At 48.1% G+C, this 25,194-nt stretch overlaps 1 protein-coding gene across 4 annotated transcripts in view; it reads left to right on the top strand.

The window, feature by feature from the left end:
* Positions 1-24,970, top strand: part of actn4 (actinin, alpha 4) — a 35,234-nt gene extending 10,264 nt beyond the window's left edge. Inside the window, exons 2-21 of one of the 4 annotated variants that reach the window (XM_042704587.1) lie at positions 9,920-10,034; positions 10,850-10,969; positions 12,037-12,123; positions 12,998-13,085; positions 13,208-13,286; positions 13,784-13,865; positions 16,004-16,089; positions 17,584-17,676; positions 17,923-18,153; positions 18,428-18,575; positions 18,700-18,850; positions 19,008-19,116; positions 19,387-19,527; positions 19,835-20,017; positions 20,162-20,296; positions 20,425-20,604; positions 20,711-20,857; positions 22,221-22,286; positions 22,441-22,599; positions 23,159-24,970. In XM_042704587.1, the coding sequence (XP_042560521.1) occupies positions 9,920-10,034; positions 10,850-10,969; positions 12,037-12,123; positions 12,998-13,085; positions 13,208-13,286; positions 13,784-13,865; positions 16,004-16,089; positions 17,584-17,676; positions 17,923-18,153; positions 18,428-18,575; positions 18,700-18,850; positions 19,008-19,116; positions 19,387-19,527; positions 19,835-20,017; positions 20,162-20,296; positions 20,425-20,604; positions 20,711-20,857; positions 22,221-22,286; positions 22,441-22,599; positions 23,159-23,317 (2,559 nt within the window). In that variant the 3' untranslated portion in view covers positions 23,318-24,970. Of the gene's footprint in view, positions 1-9,919; positions 10,035-10,849; positions 10,970-12,036; positions 12,124-12,997; positions 13,086-13,207; positions 13,287-13,783; positions 13,866-14,477; positions 14,564-16,003; positions 16,090-17,583; positions 17,677-17,922; positions 18,154-18,427; positions 18,576-18,699; positions 18,851-19,007; positions 19,117-19,386; positions 19,528-19,834; positions 20,018-20,161; positions 20,297-20,424; positions 20,605-20,710; positions 20,858-21,803; positions 21,885-22,220; positions 22,287-22,440; positions 22,600-23,158 lie in introns of all 4 variants that reach the window. The other 3 variants (XM_042704586.1, XM_042704585.1, XM_042704584.1) reach the window with 3 other exon arrangements.
* The last annotated feature ends 224 nt before the right edge of the window (positions 24,971-25,194 follow it).

The following is a 25,194-nucleotide window of genomic DNA, read 5'->3' as shown; positions in this document are numbered from 1 at the left end:
TCCTTGTGAGTGTAGAGCTCCTGTGAGGTCACACTGGTGCAGATGTGTGTCAGAGCTAACACACAGAAGCGGGTGTGAAGGAGAGGGGGAAGGGCACTTCTGTAGAAAGAGGCCCTCTAGATATGAAAGTGGGGTTTACTGTACATTTTGTAGCTTGTGCAAATGTGTTAATAAAAGGTGCAGTGTGTTTGTGAGAGAGTGACTGATTCCAGCTCGGCGAGACACAGGGAACGTGCCGCCCTACAGGGAATGTCAGGAATGTTAGGAGCCCACAGAGAACAAATGTCAGAGTGCATTTACAAACAAGCAACTATAGAGAGAGAGACAGATGGAAAGACCAGAGAGAAAGGACCTGTGGGTCTCTCTAGGGCTGGCTGATATTTGGACATAACCACTGTGTTAGTGTGAGCGTGTTCAGTCAGTAAACTGTGTTGGTGTGAGCGTGGAAACTGTGGAGTAGTAGAAGTATGTCAGGTGAGAGTCTCAAGCTGAAACTGCTGATTTGGCCTCTCCCATCTGACCTCTTGTTTTCACTTCAGCACCCGAGCCTGCAAGGGGAACCGCTCCTGTAAAGAAGCCATACATGTGCACTCTCATCACACAGCACCCTCACTCCTCTCCGACACCCCTTCAGGTCATTTTCAGGCAGGCAGACTGGCTAAGAACAGATACAGACACTAAAGCAAACACATTATCCCACAGAAGCCTCAAACTGTTATTTAACCCCCCAAAAAAAGTCTGTGAGAAACTGGTTTGCCTGAGCCTCTGCTGACTGGGCAGAGGTATGAGCAGGTGATAAACGGCGAGAGGGCACACACCTCCGTGACCCTGGGAGTGAAGGCCCAAACATCAAACGCTGTGAACATGTGTATGCTGACCCTGCCTAGAGGTCAATCCCAAAGATGCCCTCTTGGGGAGATAATTGCAGAGTGCTTTCCCCAGGAATGTCAGACAATATTGCTTGAGTTGGCGCATGCAGCCTTAGAGAGAGAGAGACTGAGAGAGAGAGAGAGACCGATAAAGCAGCATGAAACACATTTGTGGTGAACTTGCTGCGGGTTCAGTCCGTTCCCACTATCTTAGCGGTTTTTAGTTCTGCTAACCGCTTCCCTATTTAGCTTAAATAGCTTCTAATTTTTTTGTTCTTGTTTTTTGTCCCTATGGTAGAGGATGAGGCCTCGAAGACCATAGTCCCTATTCTACACACACACACACACACACACACACACACACACACACACACACACACTTGTTACCTGCAGCTGAGATGAGGGACATCGCAGTGATCATAATGGATCAGATACCCCACTGTAGGGAACTGAACATCTGACTTCATGGCCTCTGAGTCGATGAGATATAGGTGCAGGAACATCTGGTCTGGGAAGGTGATCAGGAATAGTCTTCACTCATAAACACACATGCTGATCCACTTCACCTCACACATAGAATGTGCCAATGTCTGCTAGGCATGTTGTGGGGAAATAGTTGTTAATGGTAACTGTTAATATGTCATTCATCCCATCCGTGATCATTCTGTGTCATAGCACAGAAATACTGATTATCTTGCAGTCAGGAATAACGAATGGGAATCTTGTCAGTTTGTGTGTAAGATGCTTTGGTCTGCCATGTGCTGATTGTGTCGCCACAAGGTGTATTATTAAAGTGTGCCTTGATGCATAGAAACCCAGCAGCTGTAGGTGGCTGGCAATGCTATGCCTGTGCCAGGGTGGGCAGCCGGGAGACTTTGCCGGGCGCTTCAAAAGCACTACCAGTGTGGCCCCACCAGTGTGGCCCCACCTCTCCAGCCGTGCCCTGCCGAGGTCAGGCTCCATTGTGTGCCAGATAAAGGCTGCTGGCTGGAGCCCCGGGAGTGGCCTGAAAGGGCTCCTTATCTGGAGCTGAGGCAGCCCATAGAGCCGGCCTCAGTGTCAGGATAAGGCCCCTTTCTCCTGCGCAGAGAGGTGAAGGGGAAGACGTTGATAGCCATCCACACAAGGTCATGATTCGTGTATTTTTCCCCTCCTTTTTGTTTTCTTATTCCTGTTATCATGACCTTTCAAAGTAGTGGCTGCACTGCAAGCACTTTGACTCTCTGTGGAAGACTAGCTGATAGTGTGTTTAAGCTGGGGTTGTTTATTCATTGAATATGAAATGTATGTTCTAGTTCTGAGTGTGAGTGAATGTGTCTGGGACAGGCAGACAGGCAGGCAGGAAGCGAAGGCTGGGACTGGTGTAATTTACAGCTGGCTCAGGCAGGAAGGTCCAAATTCCCTGCCCAACCCCCCAACTTCTTGAATGGATGAGACAGCCCCCCTCCCAGCTGGGTTAGTTATTTAGTCTGACCACTGCTTATCTTTCCTGCCAGCCCCGGTCGTTTACGTTTTGGCCATTTCCCCTTTGAAAGTGATCAGGAGCTCTGAAAGCACGACCAAGAGGAAAGCTGAAGGGAGGACAGGGGGGATACTGCTTATTTCAGCCCCAACTCTTTCGATTTGGTCCTCCCTTGGTCCTCCCTTCCTCTCTCTCTTCTGTAAGTTTTTCTCCTTACTAACCTTTGTCCTCTAACTTCGACCTCTTCTCCTCCTCATTGACCCCGTTGTGAGATCTCTTCCTGGGCCCAGTACTGTGGTGCTCTGAAGCTTGAGTCATCCCACATGTTGTGACTCGTAGTGCTGGCGCTGGCCCTCTGCTGTGTGACGGCCCATAGAGCTCAGATGGGACCGCAGTCCTGTTGAAGTGACTCTGCTGTGTGACGGCCCATAGAGCCCTGATGGGACAGCAGTCCTGTTGAAGTGCTAGTGGCCTGGCTTCTGCTGGTCTGGTTCAAAGTGCCACCTCTCTCTGAACCCCTCCGTGTCTCCAGTCAGGGGAAGCACTCTAAAGCCTCCTAATGCCTTAGTCCTCACATTCCTCTGGTTCCTCGTGAGCGGGACTAAACATCGGAGTGCTTGAGCGATGACCACCATTGGCTACTCCTCAGTTATTTCCTGCTTCCTCCAATCCCCGCTGCTCGAGCAGGAAGTTGTAGAGAGGGCATCTGGTTGGCTGAGAGGAGGCCTAACCACATGAGCAGGGACTGGAGAGGGGTCTGTGGTCAGAAGAGTTTTAAGAGGACTATCCTGTGGAGGGAGGGAGGGAGAGAGGGGTGGACAGGGGCAGATGGCAGGGTTCATTTCCTCAGTGGAGGGGTGAGTGTAAACATGCTCCATCTGACCCCCCAACACTGCTGACCTGTGCTCTTCATCCATCACACCGTGCTCCTCTTCCTCTCGCTCTGCTTGGGAAGAACAGCGTGTCCCTCAGCAAGCCCTGTGAGAGGGCGCCCAGAGAGCACGCACTGCATGGCTGGCATTCCTAACATCCCTCTCATACTAAATTAGGATGACATTCATTCCATTCTTGGCCCTCCCGGCTTTTCCTCCCTTGCATCTGTCCCCCTCTCCTCTCCTCCTCCAGTAGATCACAACCCTTTCAACATGCCTCAGAGTCTATCTGCGCCCCCCCCCCCCCCCACCACCACCACACGGCTCCATTAGCTTTACACTCATGGCTTCATCGGAAGTGGTGATGTGAGACTGTGTGTGTGGAATGCCTTCAGCATACAGGTCATTGTGTGAGAGTGACGTGATGCAGGCCCCGCCCCATCTGACGGCACAGGTGTGCACAGTCAGTCCTGTCCAACGGATTCCCACCTGGTTTCTGTTATCTGCATAGCTGCCGTTCAGGTTTCACTTTTCCTCAAGCTATTCTAGCTGGGTGTGGGTGTGGGGGGGGTGGGTGTGTGTGGGTGGGTGTGAGAAACACTCTTTGTAAAACAGCAGTGCAATAGACTACTTAGAGTTCCGTGTACACTGCTACAGTCAAGATAAAGCCCAAATGCCAGAAGTGGTGTTCTGGTAATAACTGGTGGCTCCTTGCACTCCCCTGTCAGCTGCAATGTGATCGTCCCCTCTGAGTGTGCGAAGGGTTAATTCTGCTGAGAAACCCAACCCAGCCCTCACAAAGACAGGAAGCCCCATAAATAAATCAACAAATAAACACGGCCTCTGCTGGAGGCCCCTGCTGAGAGAGGACGTAGAAAATAGCCACCGCTGCAGTGCCCCCTCTCCTTTGGGTTTGTCTGTTTCATCCACACAGTCACTCTGCCTCCTCTTAGAGTCTGTCTGTCTGTCTGTCTGTCTGTCTGTCTGTCTGTCTGTCTCTGTCTGTCTGTCTCTGTCTGTCTCTGTCTATTTGGTGTCTCTATTTGGTAAACTTGCCTTTTTTCTTTTACATTTGTCTGCTCTTCGTCTGCTGTGATCCAGTTAGCATTTCACACATCACCCCCCCCCCCCCCCCCCCCCCCCCATAGATAACAGTGATTCATTCCTGTGGGAAAGGGCTTTGCTCAATCTTTATCAGGCAGGTCTCCAGTTCTTCTCTGTGAAGGGACTGGCCAGCCAGCCGTCAGGTTGAGTAGGTTCCCCCTTATCAACAGAGCTGTGAAACCATCAACTGGTTGCTTGTGTTCATGTCTGACTCAGCCAGCGCCACTCTGTTAAACTCATTTTTGACAGCTTGTGGAAGTGTTGGAGAAAGAGCTGTTTTTACCCTGAGTTGGTAGACCACACTGATTCTCTATCGGCGGGGAATGCAACTAACTGTGCTACGCATGTATCTTAAAACATTTCTGCTTTTGGCTTATTTTTGGCAGCTTAGGTTGTGTAGTCTGGTGAGTGTAGCATGAAGCTGCTAGCAGCACCCAATCCTGGAGAGCTACGTCAGTTCTGGCCTAGATAGGAGCTGGGACGTTCCTGTGGGAGAACCCACGAAAAGAAAGTGAAACGCATGACAGCGCTGAACTCCTAAAATGAGACGCCGCTCATGCCCCAGTAGTGCAAGTCCTGTAAGCTCATGACATCACCCACAAGCGTCGGGAGGCGAGTATGTCAGAAAAGCTGCTTTCCCTCAGGTGTGCCGCTCTCACCGGACTAACAGGAGATGTTAGGATCGTATGCCAGAGGGACACTGATACTCCTGCATGTGGATCCCTCTTGGCCTCCTCACTCTACTCGTGTTCCCACCTCGTCTCATACGGCCTCTGCAGCCCGACCCAATCAGCACCGGGCCACGTCCAGCACAGGGCAGCAATGTGTCCCGTCCAGAACTCTCACTGGAGGGTTTCTTTGCTGTCTCTCCTCTAATCCTCTGTAATTCTCCCTCCACAAATGAAAAGTAACACATGGCAGAATGTAGCTCAAATGGCTACTTTACCTCAGTAAAGGGCGTACTGCTTACGACTGGGTGTTTCGTTTACTTGATGGCTCATTTTCCTTTTTCCTCTGGGAAGACTTTATGGGTCTTCCGCATGGGAATACTACTGTGATTCTCCTTTATGGCCTGTCCTCACTTGATGTCAGTGTGTCAACTCTGTGTGACTTGGGAGGAGCCCCCGTATGTGTGTTTACGACACACCTGTCCAGACCTGATGAGGTGAGCATTGAGAGGTGCGGCACCACAACATTCAGCACGCAAAAATGTGCTGCTTAACACACCCCTCCCTGAAACACACACACACAAGATACCCATACCTATCAGAACAATTTAAACCTTAAAAGCAGCCTATTGCTGAAGAAAGCCCTCATTTCGGGAGAACCAGTGACCCCTCTCCCTCTCTCTATCCAGGAGACCCCAGGAGTGCTGATCCCCAAGTGTGTAGTCAAGCCCAAAGCAGGCCCCTCTGGCTCTGTAGCAGCGCAGCATTAGCGCTGAAAGCTCAGGCCTCTGAGGGGCTGCCAGAAGTAGTGTCTCGGTCTGTGTCTCAGCCTTGCAGTCATCTGACCCTGCTGCCGTCTGCTGCCACTGGACGTGATCTCGGTGCAGTTTCCACAGCCTGCACAGACACGCTGCCCTAAAAGGCCAATGGAAGCATTTTCATTTATGTTGCATCAAGTGCCATTTCTCTGAATTTCCAAGATGATAGGATATTATGTCAACTGAGCCCTGGGTCCAACCTTTTGGAGGCTGACATACTGCTGACATACTGTTAACTGATTTCAGTCTCACAGTGCTCTCGCACACCAGCAGCCACGTTTCACAAAGCCACCATGGCCTAGGCTTAGCTGCGTGAAGAAAGTAGGGGATGAGGAGGCCTCTCTGTCCGCAAGCTGAAGACACACACACACACACACACACACACAGACACACACTATATATACCATAACGCATTCTCTCACCCACATTCACATGGTATCTTGCCTCTAGGTCTAAGCTAGGGTTGATCCATGTGGATCCTGCTCATACTCCTGTGTGGAGGGCCTCAGTGGACACATTGCTGCTTATGCTGTTTTGGAAACTAGAGTTCAGTAGTCAGTCACTTCACTGGGTGAATGTGACTGAGGAGGGGAGTCCACCTAACTGGGTGAATGTGACTGAGGAGGGGAGTCCACCTAACTGGGTGAATGTGACTGAGGAGGGGAGTCCACCTAACTGGGTGAATGTGACTGAGGAGGGGAGTCCACCTAACTGGGTGAATGTGACTGAGGGGAGTCCACCTAACTGGGTGAATGTGACTGAGGGGAGTCCACCTAACTGGGTGAATGTGACTGAGGGGAGTCCACCTAACTGGTTGAATGTGACTGAGGAGAGGAGTCCACCTAACTGGGTGAATGCAGATATGTGCACGTCGGATGAAATGGCCATCTTTCACACCGGTTGCCTCGTAGTTGAGGGTGCCGAGTCGACCTCAGAGCTAATGCATAAGCCATGGCTAATAATAGCGGCTATCTGACTGTCTTTGAGTGTGCTGACTCGCAGCAGGACAGTACCTGGCTCCCCCTCTGGGTCCTTCATCTCCTCTCCTCTCCTCTCCTCTCCTCTCCTGGCCTCAGTCGTCTCCAAGTGGTCTTCCTGCTCCTGTTCTCCCCTTGGCTGGACGGCTGACCCTGAGCACTCTATGGAAACATACCAGTACCTTGTGTCTTTCCTTGGTCTGCACCCCCGTTAGGCTTCAGTGAAGGGTAGACGTCATGTGAAGCTGTTTAGTCGTAGAGTACTCCCACAGCCTTACCTGTGGGCCTGCCACTGCTTGCCTGATCCCTGAGGACTCAACGCCTCCTGGGTTTTGTGCTGTGTGTTCCTTAAAGTGCAGGTGTGTGCACGTCTTTTAATGTCAACACATGTGCTGTGTTTGTTTGTGGGAGCCCTGTGTTGAATGCACATTTATATCAAATCCAAAAGACTGGTACAAATATTCTATGCGCATCTATGCTGTTTATCTCTGTCTGAATCTTTTGTTAGGTACCTGTTAAGGAGAATCTGTAGGAGTTCTGGAACTTTTGTTAGGAACCATGGATTCTGCTCACTGAATAGTTTTGTTCAGTATAATTGAATGGATGAAAATGCCATGTATATAGCTATAGTTCACTGATTTAATGGACCTTACAGAGCAGGAACACTTTGTTGATGCAATTTCATCCAACAATGGTCTTTTGTGAGCAATTGTAGCCATCTACTGAAATGCATGTATGTGGGCCTTACATGAGCAGAGTCCTTCATGGAAACTGGTTGAATACTTACAAATTGAACCGAGTTGAAGAGTTCCAAAGTTCCAATAGTCAGCAGATTTGCCGTGTGTGTATGTGCTGCTGTGTACTCTGTGTTTTGACCCAGGTGAGCCTGCCAGTGTGTGAAGCTGATGTGTGTGTCTACTACCACAGGACTAAAGGGAGGGGGGGGGTCTCTCTGTATTGTGTGTGTGACACAGGGGGGGGGGGGGGGGGGGGGGGGCAGGGCGATGATCAGCATAGCTGTGTAGTCATGCATGGAATGTGCAGCAGTTTTGAAATGACATTGTGTGCAAGCCTGGCTCATTCTCTCCAGGTGCCACCACGCCCTTCACCTGTCTCTCTCTCTGTCTCTCTCTCTGTCTCTCTCTCTCTCTCTCTCTGTCTCTCTCTCTGTCTCTCTCTCTGTCTCTGTCTGTCTCTCTCTGTCTCAAGCCTGGCTCATTATCTCCAGGTGCCACCACGCCCTTCACTCGCACTCAAGGAAATAGGTGTCTGTGTAAATGTGGTGCCCTGTTCTCACAGAAGTGCGTGCGTGTGTGTGTGTGTGTGTGTGTGTGACAGATTGGGGTGTGTATCGGATGTGGTTGTGTCTTGCCAGCATTCCACCTTAGGGAGTGGCAGCTCTGATTCACCTCCACCGCTGCTGAACTGCGTCACTATAAAGACCAAGGGACCAATCAGCAGGCTGACGTGTGTACATGCTTGGGATTGCACTGAGTGATCGAGCAGCTACACCAATTCTGTTGTTTCTGCGTTAACATCGAGTAGGCCTACTCATTAATCATGCGAGGCTAGCGTAAGAACTGAGTGAGTCAGTTTCTAAATATTGTTCATTGTTAGTATTAAGTACCTGTCCCATACTGCTTCATTTGGAGTTGGGCGTGAAGCCGCTTTTGGTGGGAGTTGAGCGCAGGGAAGAAGAGTTGATGAGTTTAAAGGTGTTTTTGATGGCCCTGGAGAAGTAAACCGTTTCAGTGCCAAACTCGTCTGTCTCGGTGAAGTGACTGCCTACAGCATGTAATAACCCCTCCCAACCATATCCAGTTTTCCACTAACTCTGTTTCACTCACTTTTCAGCTAGAGCCCTTGGTAAACTAGAGGAAGTGTGGTGACCGTAGAAATCAGTAGTTTGAAATGTAATAAAACAAACTGTCTTTGTGATTTTGAGGAGCCGACAGATTTCTCAAGGACGGCTCAAACATGGAGTGTGTCAATAGACTAGGCTACTACACTAACGTGGCTTAACAAATGAATGTTAAAAATAGATGCAAGCGAATATGATTAACCCCATCATAGTTGCGTAGTCTTTTTTTGATATGACACCTCCGACACAAACACTCCGTTTCCAAGGCGGCCCCAGCCCAGTAGCGGGAGGCTGACGTGACTTAAGGTGTGAAACTTGTGCTCAGACACCCACAGACACCCACAAACACGCATTGACGCAGAGCTGTGGCCTGTGTGCTCTCACAGATGAGTTGGATGAGGCATGTTAATGGAGGCTTACTCAGTGATGTGAGCGCCTCACTATCTGTCACTGACATCAGAAATATCATAATTGTATATTTGTTAACCCTGTTTAACCTTAAATTGATTATTGAATTTGAAGCCTTTGTTGTAATCCATTTGTGCATAGGTATATGTTTATTTCAAATTCTCTTGTGTTGTCTGTCATAACAGACCTTCAGACTTCTTCACAATGACCCATCCAGTCCTATTGTGTGTGTGTGTGTGTGTGTGTGTGTGTGTGTGTGTGTGTGTGTACGCAGACTGGCTGCATTGTGTCCACATTGTTTGCACAGGGCCTGGTTGTTGTTTGTTAGGGGGGCATGACGTGGAGGGGCCTGGCCTGGCTCTTGTGTCCCCTCTGCATCCCTGGGCGGGGGTGGGGGTGGGGGTTAAGGGACTCATTATCCAGGGGGCTCAATGGGCTCTTTGTGTGGAGCGGCCAGCAGAGGGAGGGAGAGAGAGGGCCAGTGCCCCACTGCTACCACCCTCTCATAATGTGTCCCAACATCACAGCCTGCTGTATATTGCCCCGTGCACTCTGGCTGGGGGGGTCGTGTGTGTTTGGGGGGGGGGGGGTTAAAGGTTGGGGTGGTCTTGTAAGCCATGTAGAGAGAGGCGTATGAAAGGATGTGAAAGGGTGGAAACAAACAGCCCCTCCCAGAGTCCTGAGGGCTGGAGGGGAAGGGGGGGGGGTGACTTGCTGTACCAGCACTCCATCAACATGCACTTCCATCACACAACTGAGATTGACCATTTAAATTGGTGAAGTAGCCCCTTGCGCTCCATTCCGAAGGAGTACTGGGAACATGTGATGTGTGGTGCTCAGAGGGCTCTGTTTAACCTCTGCTTCTGGTCCTCCTCTCCAGACGTTCACAGCCTGGTGTAACTCTCATCTCCGCAAAGCTGGCACACAGATCGATAACATCGAGGAGGACTTCAGGGATGGCCTTAAACTCATGCTGCTACTGGAGGTCATTTCAGGTAGGCCAACAGCACTCGTGCTCATTACATACACTTGCATGCAGTAGGACATAAGCACACTCGCACTCGCACTCTCACACACACACACACACACACACACACACACATACACACACACACACACACACGCATGCATAGACACTCACAGACTACCAGTGGCTCAGTCACACTAGTTTCCCTGGTCCACAGTAGATTTTCAGTACATTCAGTGCACCCTTCACTTAACAACCTCAGCGGAGAGGAGGTCTTAAACCGAACTCCACACATGATGTACAGGCTCACTCGGCCATCGCCAGGGCAACTGCCCTGTTATTTACGAATAGAATGCATATCTGAGGCTGTGTGTGTACATTACTGTCCTAAGTGTTGAGGGAAACACTTTTTATTTGAAGAGGGTTACGCTGCTTGAAGATCTTTCATGCAGTCCACACAAGTTCAGCCTATTTTAGTGTTCTGAAAGGTAATTGCTCATCCCCAAGTTTTTCATACTAAGCTAAAGGTTCAGCTCATGGAGCACACAACCTGAGGATGCAAAGCCAAACCTTTACTTCCCTTTGATTTAAATCCTGTTAAGCAAATAAATGGCCGGACAATTTAAAAGAAATTGTGTCACCAAACCTCAGAACCTAGAAAAACATCAAAATACAGCAAACACAGAAACTTAGTCTAAATGGACTTCATGAGCAGCATCATGTCCTCTCTCTCGCTCTCTCTGCCTTAGGTGCTCAGAGTGGCTGTTTTACTGCTGGTCATTTGGAGATCTTTTCTGGGAGTTTGTCTTTGCTAATTTGTGTGTCTGCTTTGGTACACCGTAGGGGAGAGGTTACCCAAACCAGAGAGAGGAAAGATGAGAGTTCACAAGATCAACAATGTCAACAAAGCACTGGACTTCATCGCCAGTAAAGGGGTCAAGCTGGTGTCCATCGGCGCAGAAGGTTTGTGTTTGTCAATTTTTCTCTCACTGTCTGTCCTTTATACACACACACACACACACACCAGAAATGCTTACACTCATGGGACTAACTCACCGACTCGAACAACTCCCATTTCAGCCACCCGGCCTACATTTCTCTCACTTTCTTGCGTAGATCTGTACAACACACACACACACACACACACACAAAAGATCCAGCTTGTCCCACTCATGTTAATGCTATACTGTCTTACAAGTAAACATGCATGTACAACACACTTATACTATTTCACAACTTCCTGACGAGTCACTAAGTTTGAGAGCGAGCGAGAGAGATTGAGAGAGCCAGAGTGTCTAATGTATGTGTGAGTATGGGGCCAAGTCTCCAGAAGGCCAAAGGAGAGTAGGGCAGTTAATGAGAGCAAGGATGGGCAGGCACTATTGACTAGCGCATTGACAGCATGGCAGTGACCTTTCACTCCCTCATCATGGTGGTAACAAAGTGCCTCACTGCCACACTCCATGACCTCTCATTCCAATGGCATTACCGCTGAAGGCCCCACCCACTGCAATACGTTAGTCAAGAGATCCTACCCGCTCAGCTCTCTCTCTCTCTGTCTGATCATTTGAAAGGTCAAGCTTTGGAACACAGCAAAAAAGCCTTACAGAGGCAGAGGCTGAGAGGGGAGCACAACTTTGAGTTTCTCTCCCTCTCCTATGCCAAACTCAGAGAAATAGATGCAACTATAAATTGAAAATGGGTGATAGTGGGGCTTTTTATTTTTAAAGTGTGTCCATATCATACATATGTACATACGAGTCTGTGATCTGTCCGCATGTTCTGTCCTCATGCATTGTTTGCTGAAGGAATGGAGAAGGAAAGTGCGTCATTAGTCATTAGAGACGGAAATATACTTAACTGTCCTTCTGCCCATGGCCATTATGAACTACATCTTTCCATTCCATTGAAATGTTCCCCTGAAACATAAAAAAACACACTTAAACAAGTTCATGTTCATCTTCATTAAATCATACCTACTCGAACCCCAGTCCAGTATTTGTTTCTAATGTGGACTTTGTTGTTTACAGAAATTGTGGACGGCAATGCGAAGATGACCCTGGGAATGATCTGGACCATCATCCTCCGCTTCGCCATCCAGGACATCTCCGTGGAAGGCAAGAATTTACCCACTATCCTCCTCATGCTCAGCTCTTCATCTCTCCCAGACTCCTCTCTTCCCTCCCTTTCCTCTCTCTCTCCTCCTCTCCCCCTGATAAGACATCCATCTGCCCTGTGTTGATCTGTTCACTGGGACCTCTTGAGCGCTTGTGAATGTACTCGCAGGAAATGGTTGTTTTTGCTTCAGGGACCCATGACCACCCAGACAGCAAGCATTCCTGTGTTTGGTTCATGTCTGTCTCTCCCTCTCTGTCTTTCTCTCTGCTGCCTTCACACACACATACATACACACATATATACACACACACACACACACACACACACACACACACACACACACACACACACACACACACACATCCCTTCCACTCCACTTCCCACAGCAACAGGGATGCATGTTTGTGTGTGTGTGTGTGGGGGTGAATTTAGGCTTGTGTGTGAGACAGTGAGGGAGCATTTGGATACTAGCAAGATGTTTAGAGGAGGAGGAGGAGGAGGAGGAGTAGTGTGGCATGCTTCATCCCTGCTGCTCACATGGTAGAAGTGGAAGGAAGTTTCAAACACAAACCCATGTACCCTTACCTGTGTAGACAAACCCATGTACTCTGTGCCATCTTATATGGCCCATGCTCCTGGGCACATTCCTCTTACTTCCTGTTGATGTGGTGACATGGCTTATCTACAAACACCCCGCAAGTATTCACTCTCCAAACCTCATAGTTGGTGTGTGCCTAGTGGTAAATTCTGATCTCAGTGGTAAACACTGTGGAATGCAAGTGTGTGTGTGTGTGTGTGTGTGTCATGAGGGAAGTCTCTTTCCTTCCCTCCATCCATGTCTTCATCATCTTCTCCTCTTCATCCCTCCCTCAGAGACCTCTGCCAAAGAGGGCTTGCTGCTATGGTGCCAGAGGAAGACGGCCCCCTACAAGAACGTCAATGTTAACAATTTCCATATCAGGTACAGAACAATAAACTAGATCAATTAGATGAATCAAATCTGGTCTCTTCCCCCCACACTGTTCTTCACTCTTGACACATCTTGCATATCTTCATCTTTTTTGCTCTTTCTCTCCCTCAAAGCTGGAAAGATGGGCTGGCCTTCAACGCGCTCATCCACAGACACAGGCCTGAGTTGATTGACTACGATAAGCTTAGAAAGGTGAGAGTGCCTACCACAGGAGACCACCTGCATAATGTGCATTAGACCTTAGAAGTTGGAAAGAGAAGGTAGCTTTGACCTCTAGTTTATTAAGAAATACAAAAGACCATTAGCAGGTCTAAGTGTCTGAATATACCAGGAACAGCACTGAATATCTGTTTGTTAAAAAATATTAATAAGCACTTCATTTGGTAAACCCTTTTTTTAGTCTACAAAATCAAATGGCTTCTTTCTCAACTAAATGAAATCCATCCATTTAAATTGTATTTATAGAGCGCCAATAACAATTTAAATTGTTTCAAGGCGCTTTACAGAGCCCAGAGCCTGAACTCCCTAGAGCAAGGACTGAGGTGACTAGGGCAAGGGAAAAACTCATTTTTAACAGGAAGAAACCTTGAGTAGAACCTTAGCTCAAAGGGGGACCCATCTGATGACGATGATGTAGGAAATCTGCAGTCTGTGTTCTGTTCTCAACTGGTCTCCTTTTCTTTGCTCAGGATGATCCTGTGCACAACCTGAACAATGCTTTTGAAGTGGCTGAGAAATACCTTGACATCCCCAAGATGTTGGACGCAGAAGGTACATTTTTTTAACCCCATTCTCTGTCCCCTCTGTTAATGGTATCTTCTGTGTGGATGTTGTTGTGGGTTTGTGTAAGTATGAGTGTGTGTGTGTGTGTGTGTGTGTGTGTGTGTGTGTGTGTGTGTGTGTGTGTGTGTGTGTGTGTGTGTGTGTGTGTGTGTGTGTGTGTGTGTGTGTGTGTGTGTGTGTGTGTGTGTGTTTGCTGATGTATAGATCCTCACCATACCCCTTTCTTCATCCTATCTCCCAGTTTCTCTCATGTTTCCTAATTGAATAAATAGAGCTGTTATATTGTTAATATGCAACACACGTGTATCCCCATTGGCTGTTAGAGCGTAGTCCTGCTCCCTTCAGTGTCTTAACAGCTCTATGTGACTAGCACCAGCATGTGAGTGAGTGAGTGAGTGTGTGTGTGTCTGTCTGTCTGTCTGTCTGTCTGTCTGTCTGAGTGTACAAATGCATGTGTCTGGCATCCCTCAGTCCTATAGGTATCTAACTCTCCCTTTATCACTCTGAGTGTGTCCCTCCCCCATCTGTCAGCCTGTCTGTGTGTGTGTGTGTGTGTGTGCCTGCCTGTCTGTGTGTGTAACTGTCAGTGTCTCCCTTCAGACATAGTGAACACTGCCCGTCCTGATGAGAAAGCCATTATGACCTATGTGTCCAGTTTCTACCATGCCTTCTCTGGAGCCCAGAAGGTACCCCCCACCCAGCCTTCCCTGGCCCGTCTAACTTTTAACCCCTCACCTTTGAACCTTGACCTTTGCCACATCAACAGCTCATCCTCCTCCTCCTCCAGCAGCATGGCTTTCTCCTCCAGCATTGGGATGGGCTAGGACTCAGACTGGTCGGGACACCATCTGGTGTTTTATAGCACACACATGCAAAGACCATTACACACACCAAGAGAATGATTGCCAAAGCACACACTTTAAGCATACACACACACACACATGGGGGTAACTGTGGGGCAAGTGGTAGCGTCCCAACTCTACCAGTGCCTTCAGGGACCTGGGATCGATTCTGACCCAGGTCATTTCGCAATCCCACTCCCATCTCTCCTGCACTCATCTCCTGTCAATCTCTACTGTCCTATCTCAATAAAGGCAAAAAGCCCCCAAAATAAAACTTTAAAACAAATAATTTAAAAAAACATATGCACACATACTCTCCTAAACTGCGCCCATTCACTCATACAGGCACTTAGTGTTTGTACACCCACAACTTTACTCAGCCCACAATCACACCTCAACCTAAGCCTACAAACAGACAGGAAGTTGCCATGTCAGTGGTAGCTAGAGCCACCGAAGAAGCAAGAGGCCTCATAAAGGTCATGTTCCTTGTGGACTTGCAGTAATAGGGTCATCAATTCAGCTGTTAGTTCTGGACTTGTAGAGAAGTGAATAAACGTGTAACTCTACTCTTGGCCCTCATTCTCCACCTCACTGCATGTTCAGACACTCATTCTGACACAGGCACCCCCTCCCTCACAGAGGTGGCCTCCTCTGGCACGAGCCCTGACTCTTAATGTGAGCAGTGATAGAGGGAGCGTGACCACGCTAGACCATAAACACCAGCCTACTGAAAGCAGCTGCCTGCACACAGGAGGTTCACTTCGGATGGGACCTGAGATTTCACAATAGAGATTGAGATCACTCATCAGAGGAATCCGCGTGTGTGTGTGAGATAAACGAGAAACTGAATGTGTGTCCCGACCTTGTCTTTGTCAAGACAAAGCTCTGAGGGTAATTTCTCCCTCTCTGTCTGTTACCATGGTAGCCTTGCAGCCTCTCCACAACCCCTCTGTTGTCCCCATGCCACCCGTACAGTAAGAGGGCCTGGGAGGGGAGGGGAGGGGAGGGGGTGGCAAGCATAGGCTGCGTCAGCTGTGGATTCAACTCTATACCACCACCACTGCACCCGCCCTACCCCACCCAGTGCCCCCCCCCCCCCCTCCCCCTCCAAACACCCCACCCAACTGTGTGTGGGGGGACAACTTTGGCTTTTGGTAGCTTAGCTTCACGGCTTCTCTCTCTCTCTCTCTCCCCCCTGGACTATCTCTCTCTCCCTCTCTCGGTCTCTGGTTCTGTGGTTCTCTGCTGTCCTGCGCTGTGCTCACCGCCTGGGCTGTGCTGTAGACATCGTGGGCACGCTGCGGCCTGACGAGAAGGCCATCATGACCTATGTCTCCTGCTTCTATCACGCCTTCTCTGGCGCCCAGAAGGTGAGGAACCTCTTCTCTCTCTCTCCCTGCGCCACTCCTCCAGTGGGGGGCGCTGTGGAGGCCAGGGAGGACGCTGCCACAGGCTTCACGCTTTCACCTCCTTCCTTTCTATTTTGCCTCTCACTGAATATCGTAGGTTGATCTGCTGTGTTTCCTAATGGTGCTCTGTCAGTCTAAACGTGACGAGGACACCTGAATATTTTATTTTATTCACAAACCTGAAAGATAAGCCACAGATTATTTGACCCGTGAGACCTCTGGATCAACAGGCCTTACCCCAAAAAAATGTGTTATTATGATTTTGTGTCAAAAGCACGTTCAGCAGGCACAGCCCATAGTAAGCACAGCAGAACACCAGAATGTCAAATGATTCTTGTTTCTGAATTCATCATGGTACAAAATGTGTATTGTTTGAGGAGTTGGACAGTAATCTAGTTTTGAAATGCTTTCTGTTTCAGAATGTAGTTATAATCCATAGACAGCAGGAGGAAGTACATTAAAGCGGTACAGCACAAACTGGCTTTGACAGCCATGTTGCATTAGCATGCTTCTGAAAGCACAGTGTGTCTCATTTGTATAGCGGTAGCATCCACAGGGTTCGACTAACCATACAGTAGCTGTTGACCGCATGATGCACTGATCTGATATGCAAACGTTTTGGGATTGTTTTTTTATAACCCATGCTTGTGGTTTGGTGTATTGAGTGTGTGTGTGTGTGCGTGTTGACATAACGGGGAGTGTGCACACTTGAGGGAGGGTATGAATTGTCAGTGAGTGTATCAGTATGCATGGTCCAATGGCTACTGCCTCACCTTCATGCGTCATGCTCAGGAAGGATTAAGTGTGTGTTGCTAGCTCACTGTATGCCATCTTTAGACCTGGGTTGTGTGGAAACTCCCGTAACAAAGACCACACATGCAAATGCTTTGCTTGAACTGCCTGTCATAAATCCCATTTGGTTTTTTGTAAGTTCCTGTCAGTCTGCCCAAAGGATTCCCCAGCAGTACAAACAAGGCCTCCACTGCTGGCAAGCCGAGAGAGCCCTCCGTGGTCAGGTCGTTGTGCAGTCTACGCATATGATTGCAGTTAATGAGGGATGGCTGGGGATTGGGGCATGACTGGGCCTGCCGTTGGTTGGGCTTATGACAGACCGTTCAAGTGAAGCATTGTCTCATGTTCTTTGTGGTGTCCAGTGCTCTTCTGTCATACCTTATGAAGAGATGATTAGGAAAGATTTTGGCTTGTAGATTATTCACACTTAAGTTTCATTAGTGTGCGTTGTTGTGACCTGGGTTTTATGATTTATGTAATTACACAAGTATTGGGTTCTTCAATGGCAATTCTGATGCATTTTGACAAGTGAACAAACAAGTGGCCTTTGGCCGTCGTCCTCACGTGTGTAAAATAGCATCTCAGAAATGGGTTCTATACATGAGATATATGTTATGTGATTTAACTGTTTCCCTCGTGCTGACTGATTATCATTTGTGATAGGCTGAAACGGCAGCAAATAGGATCTGCAAGGTCCTGGCTGTCAATCAGGAGAATGAACATCTGATGGAGGACTATGAGAAACTGGCCAGTGATGTGAGTTCATTTCTGACTTTGCTGTTGATGATTTGGTTTTCTTGATCACTTAGCTCACCTTTTGTGTCGGCACCTTTGGGACCGACTGTAGGCTTTTTGTTTTTCAAATATGGAACTCAATGGAATGTCCATTCCACTCTGTTTTTAGCCAAAGAGCAACACATTTTCACAATGAACACCAAAATTATCTTGTACATTTTTTTTTCCCTCTTTTTTTTTTTTTTTAACCTCCCCCCCTTATTCTAGCTGCTGGAGTGGATCCGCAGGACCATCCCCTGGCTGGAGAACCGCGCCCCAGAGAAGACCATGACTGAGATGCAGCAGAAGCTGGAGGACTTCCGGGACTACCGCCGCACGCACAAGCCCCCCAAGGTGCAGGAGAAGTGCCAGCTGGAGATCAACTTCAACACGCTGCAGACCAAGCTGCGCCTGAGCAACCGGCCCGCCTTCATGCCCTCTGAGGGCCGCATGGTGTCGGTGAGTGCCTCCGCCGCACACCATCCCATTAGCACACTCTGCTTAATCATGTGTGCCAGTGGGCTTGGCCAGAAGGACTTTCCACTGAGTAACATCTACCTGCATGAATAAACCAGTGGGGTTTGATAATAATCATTGCAATATGACTCATTTCAAATGTACCATGTGGTCTGTCCTGGAGTGAAGCAGCAGTCCCTTCTTCCTCTTGGCGAGCTGTTGTTTGCCCTGATGAGAGGGTCGATCCTGAGCCACTGTTCATGTGCTACACCTGCAGGATATCAATGGATCCTGGCACAAGCTGGAGGGAGCCGAGAAGGGCTACGAGGAGTGGCTCCTCAATGAGATCCGCCGCTTGGAGAGGCTAGACCACTTGGCTGAGAAGTTCCGTCAGAAAGCCACCATCCACGAGTCCTGGACCGATGGTGAGGCTAAGTCTGAGCATTTCACCATCTGTTCTGTAGCCATTAGGTTTTCCATGTCGGTCTCATGTCAAGTCCCCTCAAAACCTCTAAACAGTCGTTTGTATGGGCCATATGGGGTGTCTAGGTAAGGAGGCGATGTTGACCCAGAAGGACTTTGAGACGGCCACCCTGTCCGAGGTGAAGGCTCTGCTAAAGAAACACGAGGCCTTTGAGAGTGACCTGGCTGCACACCAGGACCGCGTGGAGCAGATTGCCGCCATCGCCCAGGAGCTCAAGTAAGAGTGAGGGAGGATGAGTAAAAGGGAGGCAAAAATGGATGGATGGATGGATGGTGGAAGGGAGGGATGGAGAAATGGTGGAAGGGAGGGATGGAGACTAGTTGTGGAGGTGTGAATCCATGTTGTATTGAATACTCTCCCTCCTGCTGTACAGTGAGCTGGACTACTACGACTCCCCGAGTGTGAATGCACGCTGCCAGAAGATCTGCGAGCAGTGGGATATCCTGGGATCTCTCACACAGAATCGCAGAGAGGCTCTGGAAGTAAGACTCGCTTACCTCTGTTCCATATATATGCACACGCACACACACACACACACACACCAACCATTTCCCAGATTCTCCCACCACACCCACACTGCCTCTCAATCAGGATGAGTTTCAATAGGTACCCCCTCATGGTAATAATATTACATGCAATACATACCCATTCTATTCTCCCCATTGAAAAACTGAGTTGGCACATTGTGATGACACGTTCAGCCCTAATGAAGTTGAAGACCCACTCACGCTTCCTCGCTCTCCCACAAACAGCGGACAGAGAAGCAGTTGGAGTCCATTGATGAACTGTACCTTGAGTACGCTAAACGGGCGGCACCTTTCAACAACTGGATGGAGGGAGCCATGGAGGACCTGCAGGACATGTTCATCGTGCACAACATCGAGGAGATCCAGGTGCGGTCTGTGTTTTTAGCCCCATTTCCTGAAATGGTGCACTGCCCTACATAGAATCATACTGGCCTCAAGAGGCTACAGAGAGAGTTTGATCGAGCCCTGTGTGGAAAAGAGAGCAATCTATGGCTTATAAATGTGTTTCAACTGCTGGAGTTGGCAGGCAGGTGGCCTGGATAATCACTTCAGTATTATCAGATAGATTTGGGTTCTGAGTCACAGCAACTGCGTAGAGGAAAATCAGTGCCCTGAGATTGACCGACTTCTTTCTGTTTGGCTCTCTGTCCCTTGATTCCTTCCTCATCCATAGGGTTTGATTACAGCTCATGAGCAGTTTAAATCCACTCTCCCTGAGGCCAACAAGGAGCGGGAGGCCATCCAGGCCATTCAGGCTGAGGTGCAAAAGATAGCTCAGTACAACGGCATCAAGCTGGCCGGAGCCAATCCCTACACTTCCATCACTCCCGAGAGCATTGACAACAAATGGGACAAGGTAAGTGTGTTTGATGTTGAGGAGGGGGGGGGGGACTTGTTAGAAGTAATTGCTTAACTGAACATCCCAAGTTAATCCCGACCAGTACAGGCTACCAATGAGGTTTTGCTGACTCTGACGCCCTCTTGTGTTTGATATGTGAAGGTGGAGCAGCTGGTGCCTCAGCGTGACCAGGCTCTCCAGGAGGAGCTTGCCCGCCAGCAGTCTAATGATCACCTGCGGCGCCAGTTTGCCACCCAGGCAAATGTTGTTGGACCATGGATCCAGAACAAGATGGAGGTGAAGTAGCTCCTCTCACAACTTCCCTCATACATATATATAGATTGCTGTAGCTTTGTTATGTATGTATGTATGTATGTGTGTATGTGCAAATGAAAATTGATCAAACATAAATGTGTGTGTTGTAGGAGATTGGACGGATATCCATTGAGATGAATGGAACCCTGGAGGATCAGCTGACCAACCTGAGGGAGTATGAGCAGCGTATCATCGAGTACAAGCCCAACATCGACCAGCTGGAGGGAGACCACCAGCTCATCCAGGAGGCCCTCATCTTTGACAACAAATACACCTCCTACACCATGGAGGTACATCACTGGGTCTCTCTTCATTCAGCTCTGCCCTTTCCCACACTTGTATCCTATCCTTTCAGTTCCTCTGTGTACGTTTTAACTGAGTCCGTTTTTGGCGCAGCACCTGCGGGTGGGCTGGGAGCAACTGCTGACTACGATTGCACGCACCATCAACGAGATTGAGAACCAGATCCTCACCCGTGATGCCAAGGGTATCAGCCAGGAACAGCTGCATGAGTACCGCACCTCCTTCAACCACTTTGATAAGGTCAGGAGAGCCATCAGTAGCCTGTGTGTGTGTGTGTGTGTGTGTGTGTGTGTGTGTGTGATTTTTTTTTGAGGGGATGGAGAGTGTGGAAAATGTACTGGCTACTCCAGGTTAACTTCACTTGGAACTACAGATTGTGTGACCATCAGTTAATGTGATGAGTAGCTTTTGTATGCCTCAAATATTTGACCAAGTGGTTTGTTCATGTAGCTGAAGCTAAAGAAAGGCACAAATGACATGTAGATCAAAGGGTTGTTTCCCTGGTAGCTTACATACTGATACAAATAGTGTACTCTGTCACTTTTGAAATGTAAATAAGTGTTTGTATGTGTCAGTAAAATGATGATCAATGAGAAGGTCCTTGATTAAATGCATGACATTTGACTGTGCTGGGGAGCATTATCATAAACCCATTAGAGCTAAGCTCACTAGCAAATGCAATGACTGATGAGATACCTGACACAGCTGGTGTTCCATTCAATCCTTCACCTGTTCCATCGCCTGCACATGCCATCATCACTGCACCATCGTGTGCACCTGCATAGAACAAGCTGAGCTCAGGTCGCATACCATTCGAGTGCCTGAGATCCCTGCATGTTTATTGTTTTCACATTCAGACAGAAAAGTACTTCATGGTGTGGTTGTTGGACAGCTACTGAGCAGAATGTTTACCCATCATAGGGATCCAAGTGTCACCTTGTGTTGCCTGATGGCTTCCCATTAGTTCTTTGTTCAGTGGTTAACATCCCATTGTTTGTCTCCATCTTCCATGGGAACTTCATCTCTGTGCATGCTGTGATGTCATCTGATCACCTGACCACCTTCATTAATCATCCCCTGAACACTGCTGCTCTCCCCCATCTCATGATTGGTACATCACCTCCCTGGTCCATCCCTTCTGCCCTCTGCCTCTCACTCATTGGTTGGTTGGCTGGAATGACTCCAGGACCACAGTGGTGCTCTGATGGCAGAGGAGTTCAAGGCCTGCCTGATCAGCCTGGGCTACGACGTGGAGAACGACAAACAGGTATTGTATGGAGCTGATTCCTGCTCCTCAGGGGCACCTAGCTGCATGCTGCTGCCCCCTTGCTCTCGCCGCACTCACACACATGCCCTGGCTCCTGCTCCACCTGCTGGTCAACTGGGGTATGGCACGCAGTGGTGGCGCTTTTCTTTTAACTCTGCTGTTTTTTTTCCCCCTTCTCACTCTCCACTTCATCTCAACACACTCCTGGTTTTACTTCTCCAACACCAACTATCTCCTCTATTATTACTTTTTCTCTCCATTCCTCTTGCTTGCCTTCTGTCCATACCCCTCTCCCCCTCCCCTCTCCTGTGCATCCCTCGCTCCATGCGTTAACAGAAGCGCACAGGGATGATGGACGCCGACGATTTCCGCGCCCTGCTGATAGCCACCGGCAACAGCCTGGTATTGCTGCTACTATCCTCTGCCTCTCTCACTCTGTCTTTCCCTCTCTTGCTCTGCTAAATCTTACTTTTAATGCTGCTTACACTTTATTATTTGATGGAAGTCCAAATAATCTCTTTATGAATCCTCCTGTGTGCTGTTTCTTGATTTGTAGGGTGAGGCTGAGTTTACCCGCATCATGGGCATCGTGGACCCCAACAACAGCGGAGCAGTCACTTTCCAGGCCTTTATTGATTTCATGTCCAGAGAGACCACTGACACAGACACGGCCGACCAGGTTATCGCCTCCTTCAAGATTCTGGCTGGCGACAAGGTAAACACACTGTGTGTGTGTGTGTGTGTGTGTGTGTGTGTGTGTGTGTGTGTGTGTGTGTGTGTGTGTGTGTGTGTGTGTGTGTGTGTGTGTGTGTGTGTGTGTGTGTGTGTGTGTGTGTGTGTCCGAGGATGTGTGCTCATTCACTGGGCCAGGGCTAAACATACCTAATGACCTAAAGGCATAAATACCTGCACATTTCTTCAATGCTCCTGTATTTAATTATCAGAAATGTTGAGGTTTTGTTAGGCTTTTACTAAGATTTCCATTTAGTACATCAATTTCCATAAACTAAAATGAAATACTGGATTCCCTCCAATATTAAAGGTTTAACATAATATAGTAATACAATTATACTTGTTCAGTTGTGGTACTCTGGTAAACCGCAAAGTATTGGGCTACATGTGACCCTATCTCTTTGTGGCAGCACCTATCTGGAGACAACTTGCAATTGTATCTTGGTGTGGTCAAAGCTAGAGAAACCATATACATGTTGAGTGTTATAATCCAAAACTATTGAGAGTGCACAGTTCCTTGATCTATACTTATAACCCCACAGAACTTCATCACGGCTGAGGAGCTGAGGAGAGAGCTGCCCCCTGACCAGGCAGAGTACTGCATTGCCCGCATGGCTCCCTACGCGGGCCCAGACGCCACCCCAGGAGCCCTGGACTACATGTCCTTCTCCACCGCACTCTACGGAGAGAGTGACCTCTAAAAGCACACGCGGGCGCCACAATCAGACACCAGCTGGGGATGGGGTGGGGTGGGAGACGGGGAAGGGAGACGGGGATGCTTTCCAAGGCTTGTCATGCTCAGAGCAGTTTGGGTTCTGGGTTCAGCAGTAGCTGCATATTTTAATATTTTTTTGTTGTCGTTTGTTTGTGTGTTTGGAGGGAAGGGAGGGAAGTGGCGTTAGGGGAGGGGCCTAAGCAAATTTGGCAGATATAGATCTGGAGATGTGCAAGGTTTAGACAAAAACAAACAGAATGATTTATGGATGGAGAATTATGGAGTGCATTAAATGTCCGCTGCCCCTCTCGCAACCAAATTTGCTGGAGAAGTGGAACTCGGACATTTAACCTCAACCTTTTCATTTTTTTTTTCTCCTGATTTATTTTTATTTTTAAAAAAAGCTTACCTCCAGCAAATGTGAGTTAACGGGTTAAGTGCTGTACATACTTATTTTTTTTCCAGTATGCAAACTACATTCAGATAACACACGGCAAGCTTGTAGGGCTTCTGGATGATCATAAAGATAAAAACATTATGAAATAGTGAAATAAATACAGCAGTTTCATTTTTGCAGAGTACTGTAGATAGGTTTGCATTAAGGCTAAGTTTAAATTCTGATCTCCTGTAGAACCTTTTTCTTATGACTGTTGAATGGTACACATGCGTGGGAATGCCTAAGACCTCTGAAATGCCTCGGAGCGTCAATCCATACTAAACACCTTCTGCTGGCTTTTGACTTCAGTTGACTAAAGTTTTACAGAATCCCTCCCCTAACCCTTTCCCTCCTCCTTTGTCATAAGTTAACATCTGGTTCATCCATGACACCTAACCATCCGTGATGGAGTAGTGAATGTCCATGTATGTCGGCATCAACAAGCTAAGGAAATGATTCTGGCACTGAAAGATGGATTAGACTAAGTAACCCCTCCTGCCTTAAACGCAATGGTGAGAGACAGTCACCACACCACCACTTGAGAAGGTGGGGAGAGTGAAAGAAAAGCAAAGCTTCAAAAGTAATGTGCCTGGTAGTGGCTGAGGCCCTGGTCTGTCTGTCTATCTCTTTCTGCCTCCCTCCCTCCATCAGACTCGTTATCCCCCACACAAAAGGCCACAGGCAGAGGGAGGGAAGGAGAGACAAGAAGGGGCCAAGTTTTAACATTCCATATTGTCTTAAAGAAAGGATATTACTGTACTCCGATCTATGCAATCATATATATATACAATGTAAACCATGTTCTGAGGGGGAAATTGAAAGAATTGAGCGGTCATCTGATTGGTCTAATATGTTCAAAATGATTTCCTGTAATATCTGAGGGAAGGGGTTGGAGAGGTTTGGAAGCAGAAAGGGAGAGAAAGAGGAGTAAAGGAGAGGTGGTGGCGATGTTTGGAGGGAGAAAGGGAGAGAAAGAGGAGGAGAGGAAGACATGGACTAAAAGCCTGTTCTATTTTCTGCCAGGTTGGAAAGCATTGAACTTAAAAAAAATTGTGATTTTCTTCATTTTTGTACTCTTTAATATCAAACCTGATCTGCTGTACTGGTTTGTTTGCTAAGAAACAAATGAAACCTGCTTTCTGTCAAGTGAATTTCACATGCACACATAAAGTTTCCTTATAAAATATTACCACTTGAATTTTGTCTGTCAGAGTCTCTTGCCTTTTTTAACATTATCAATAGGGTAATATGACTTAAATTATAGAATATAATATCACTTGCACTCTGAGAGGTTGGACGATGTACATATGTGGATCTAGATAGCACACACACACGAGTACTGGTTTGATTCATTTGGTTTGGTGTTTACTGCTGTAACAATGTAGCCTACACGGATTATCACCTTTTTTATGCTATAAACTAACTCC

Source organism: Clupea harengus, unplaced genomic scaffold (assembly GCF_900700415.2).
Source record: "Clupea harengus unplaced genomic scaffold, Ch_v2.0.2, whole genome shotgun sequence".
NCBI classification, from domain to species: Eukaryota; Metazoa; Chordata; class Actinopteri; order Clupeiformes; family Clupeidae; genus Clupea; species Clupea harengus.
The sequence above is the reverse complement of the archived record's forward strand: the minus strand, read 5'-3'. Positions and strand labels throughout refer to the sequence as shown.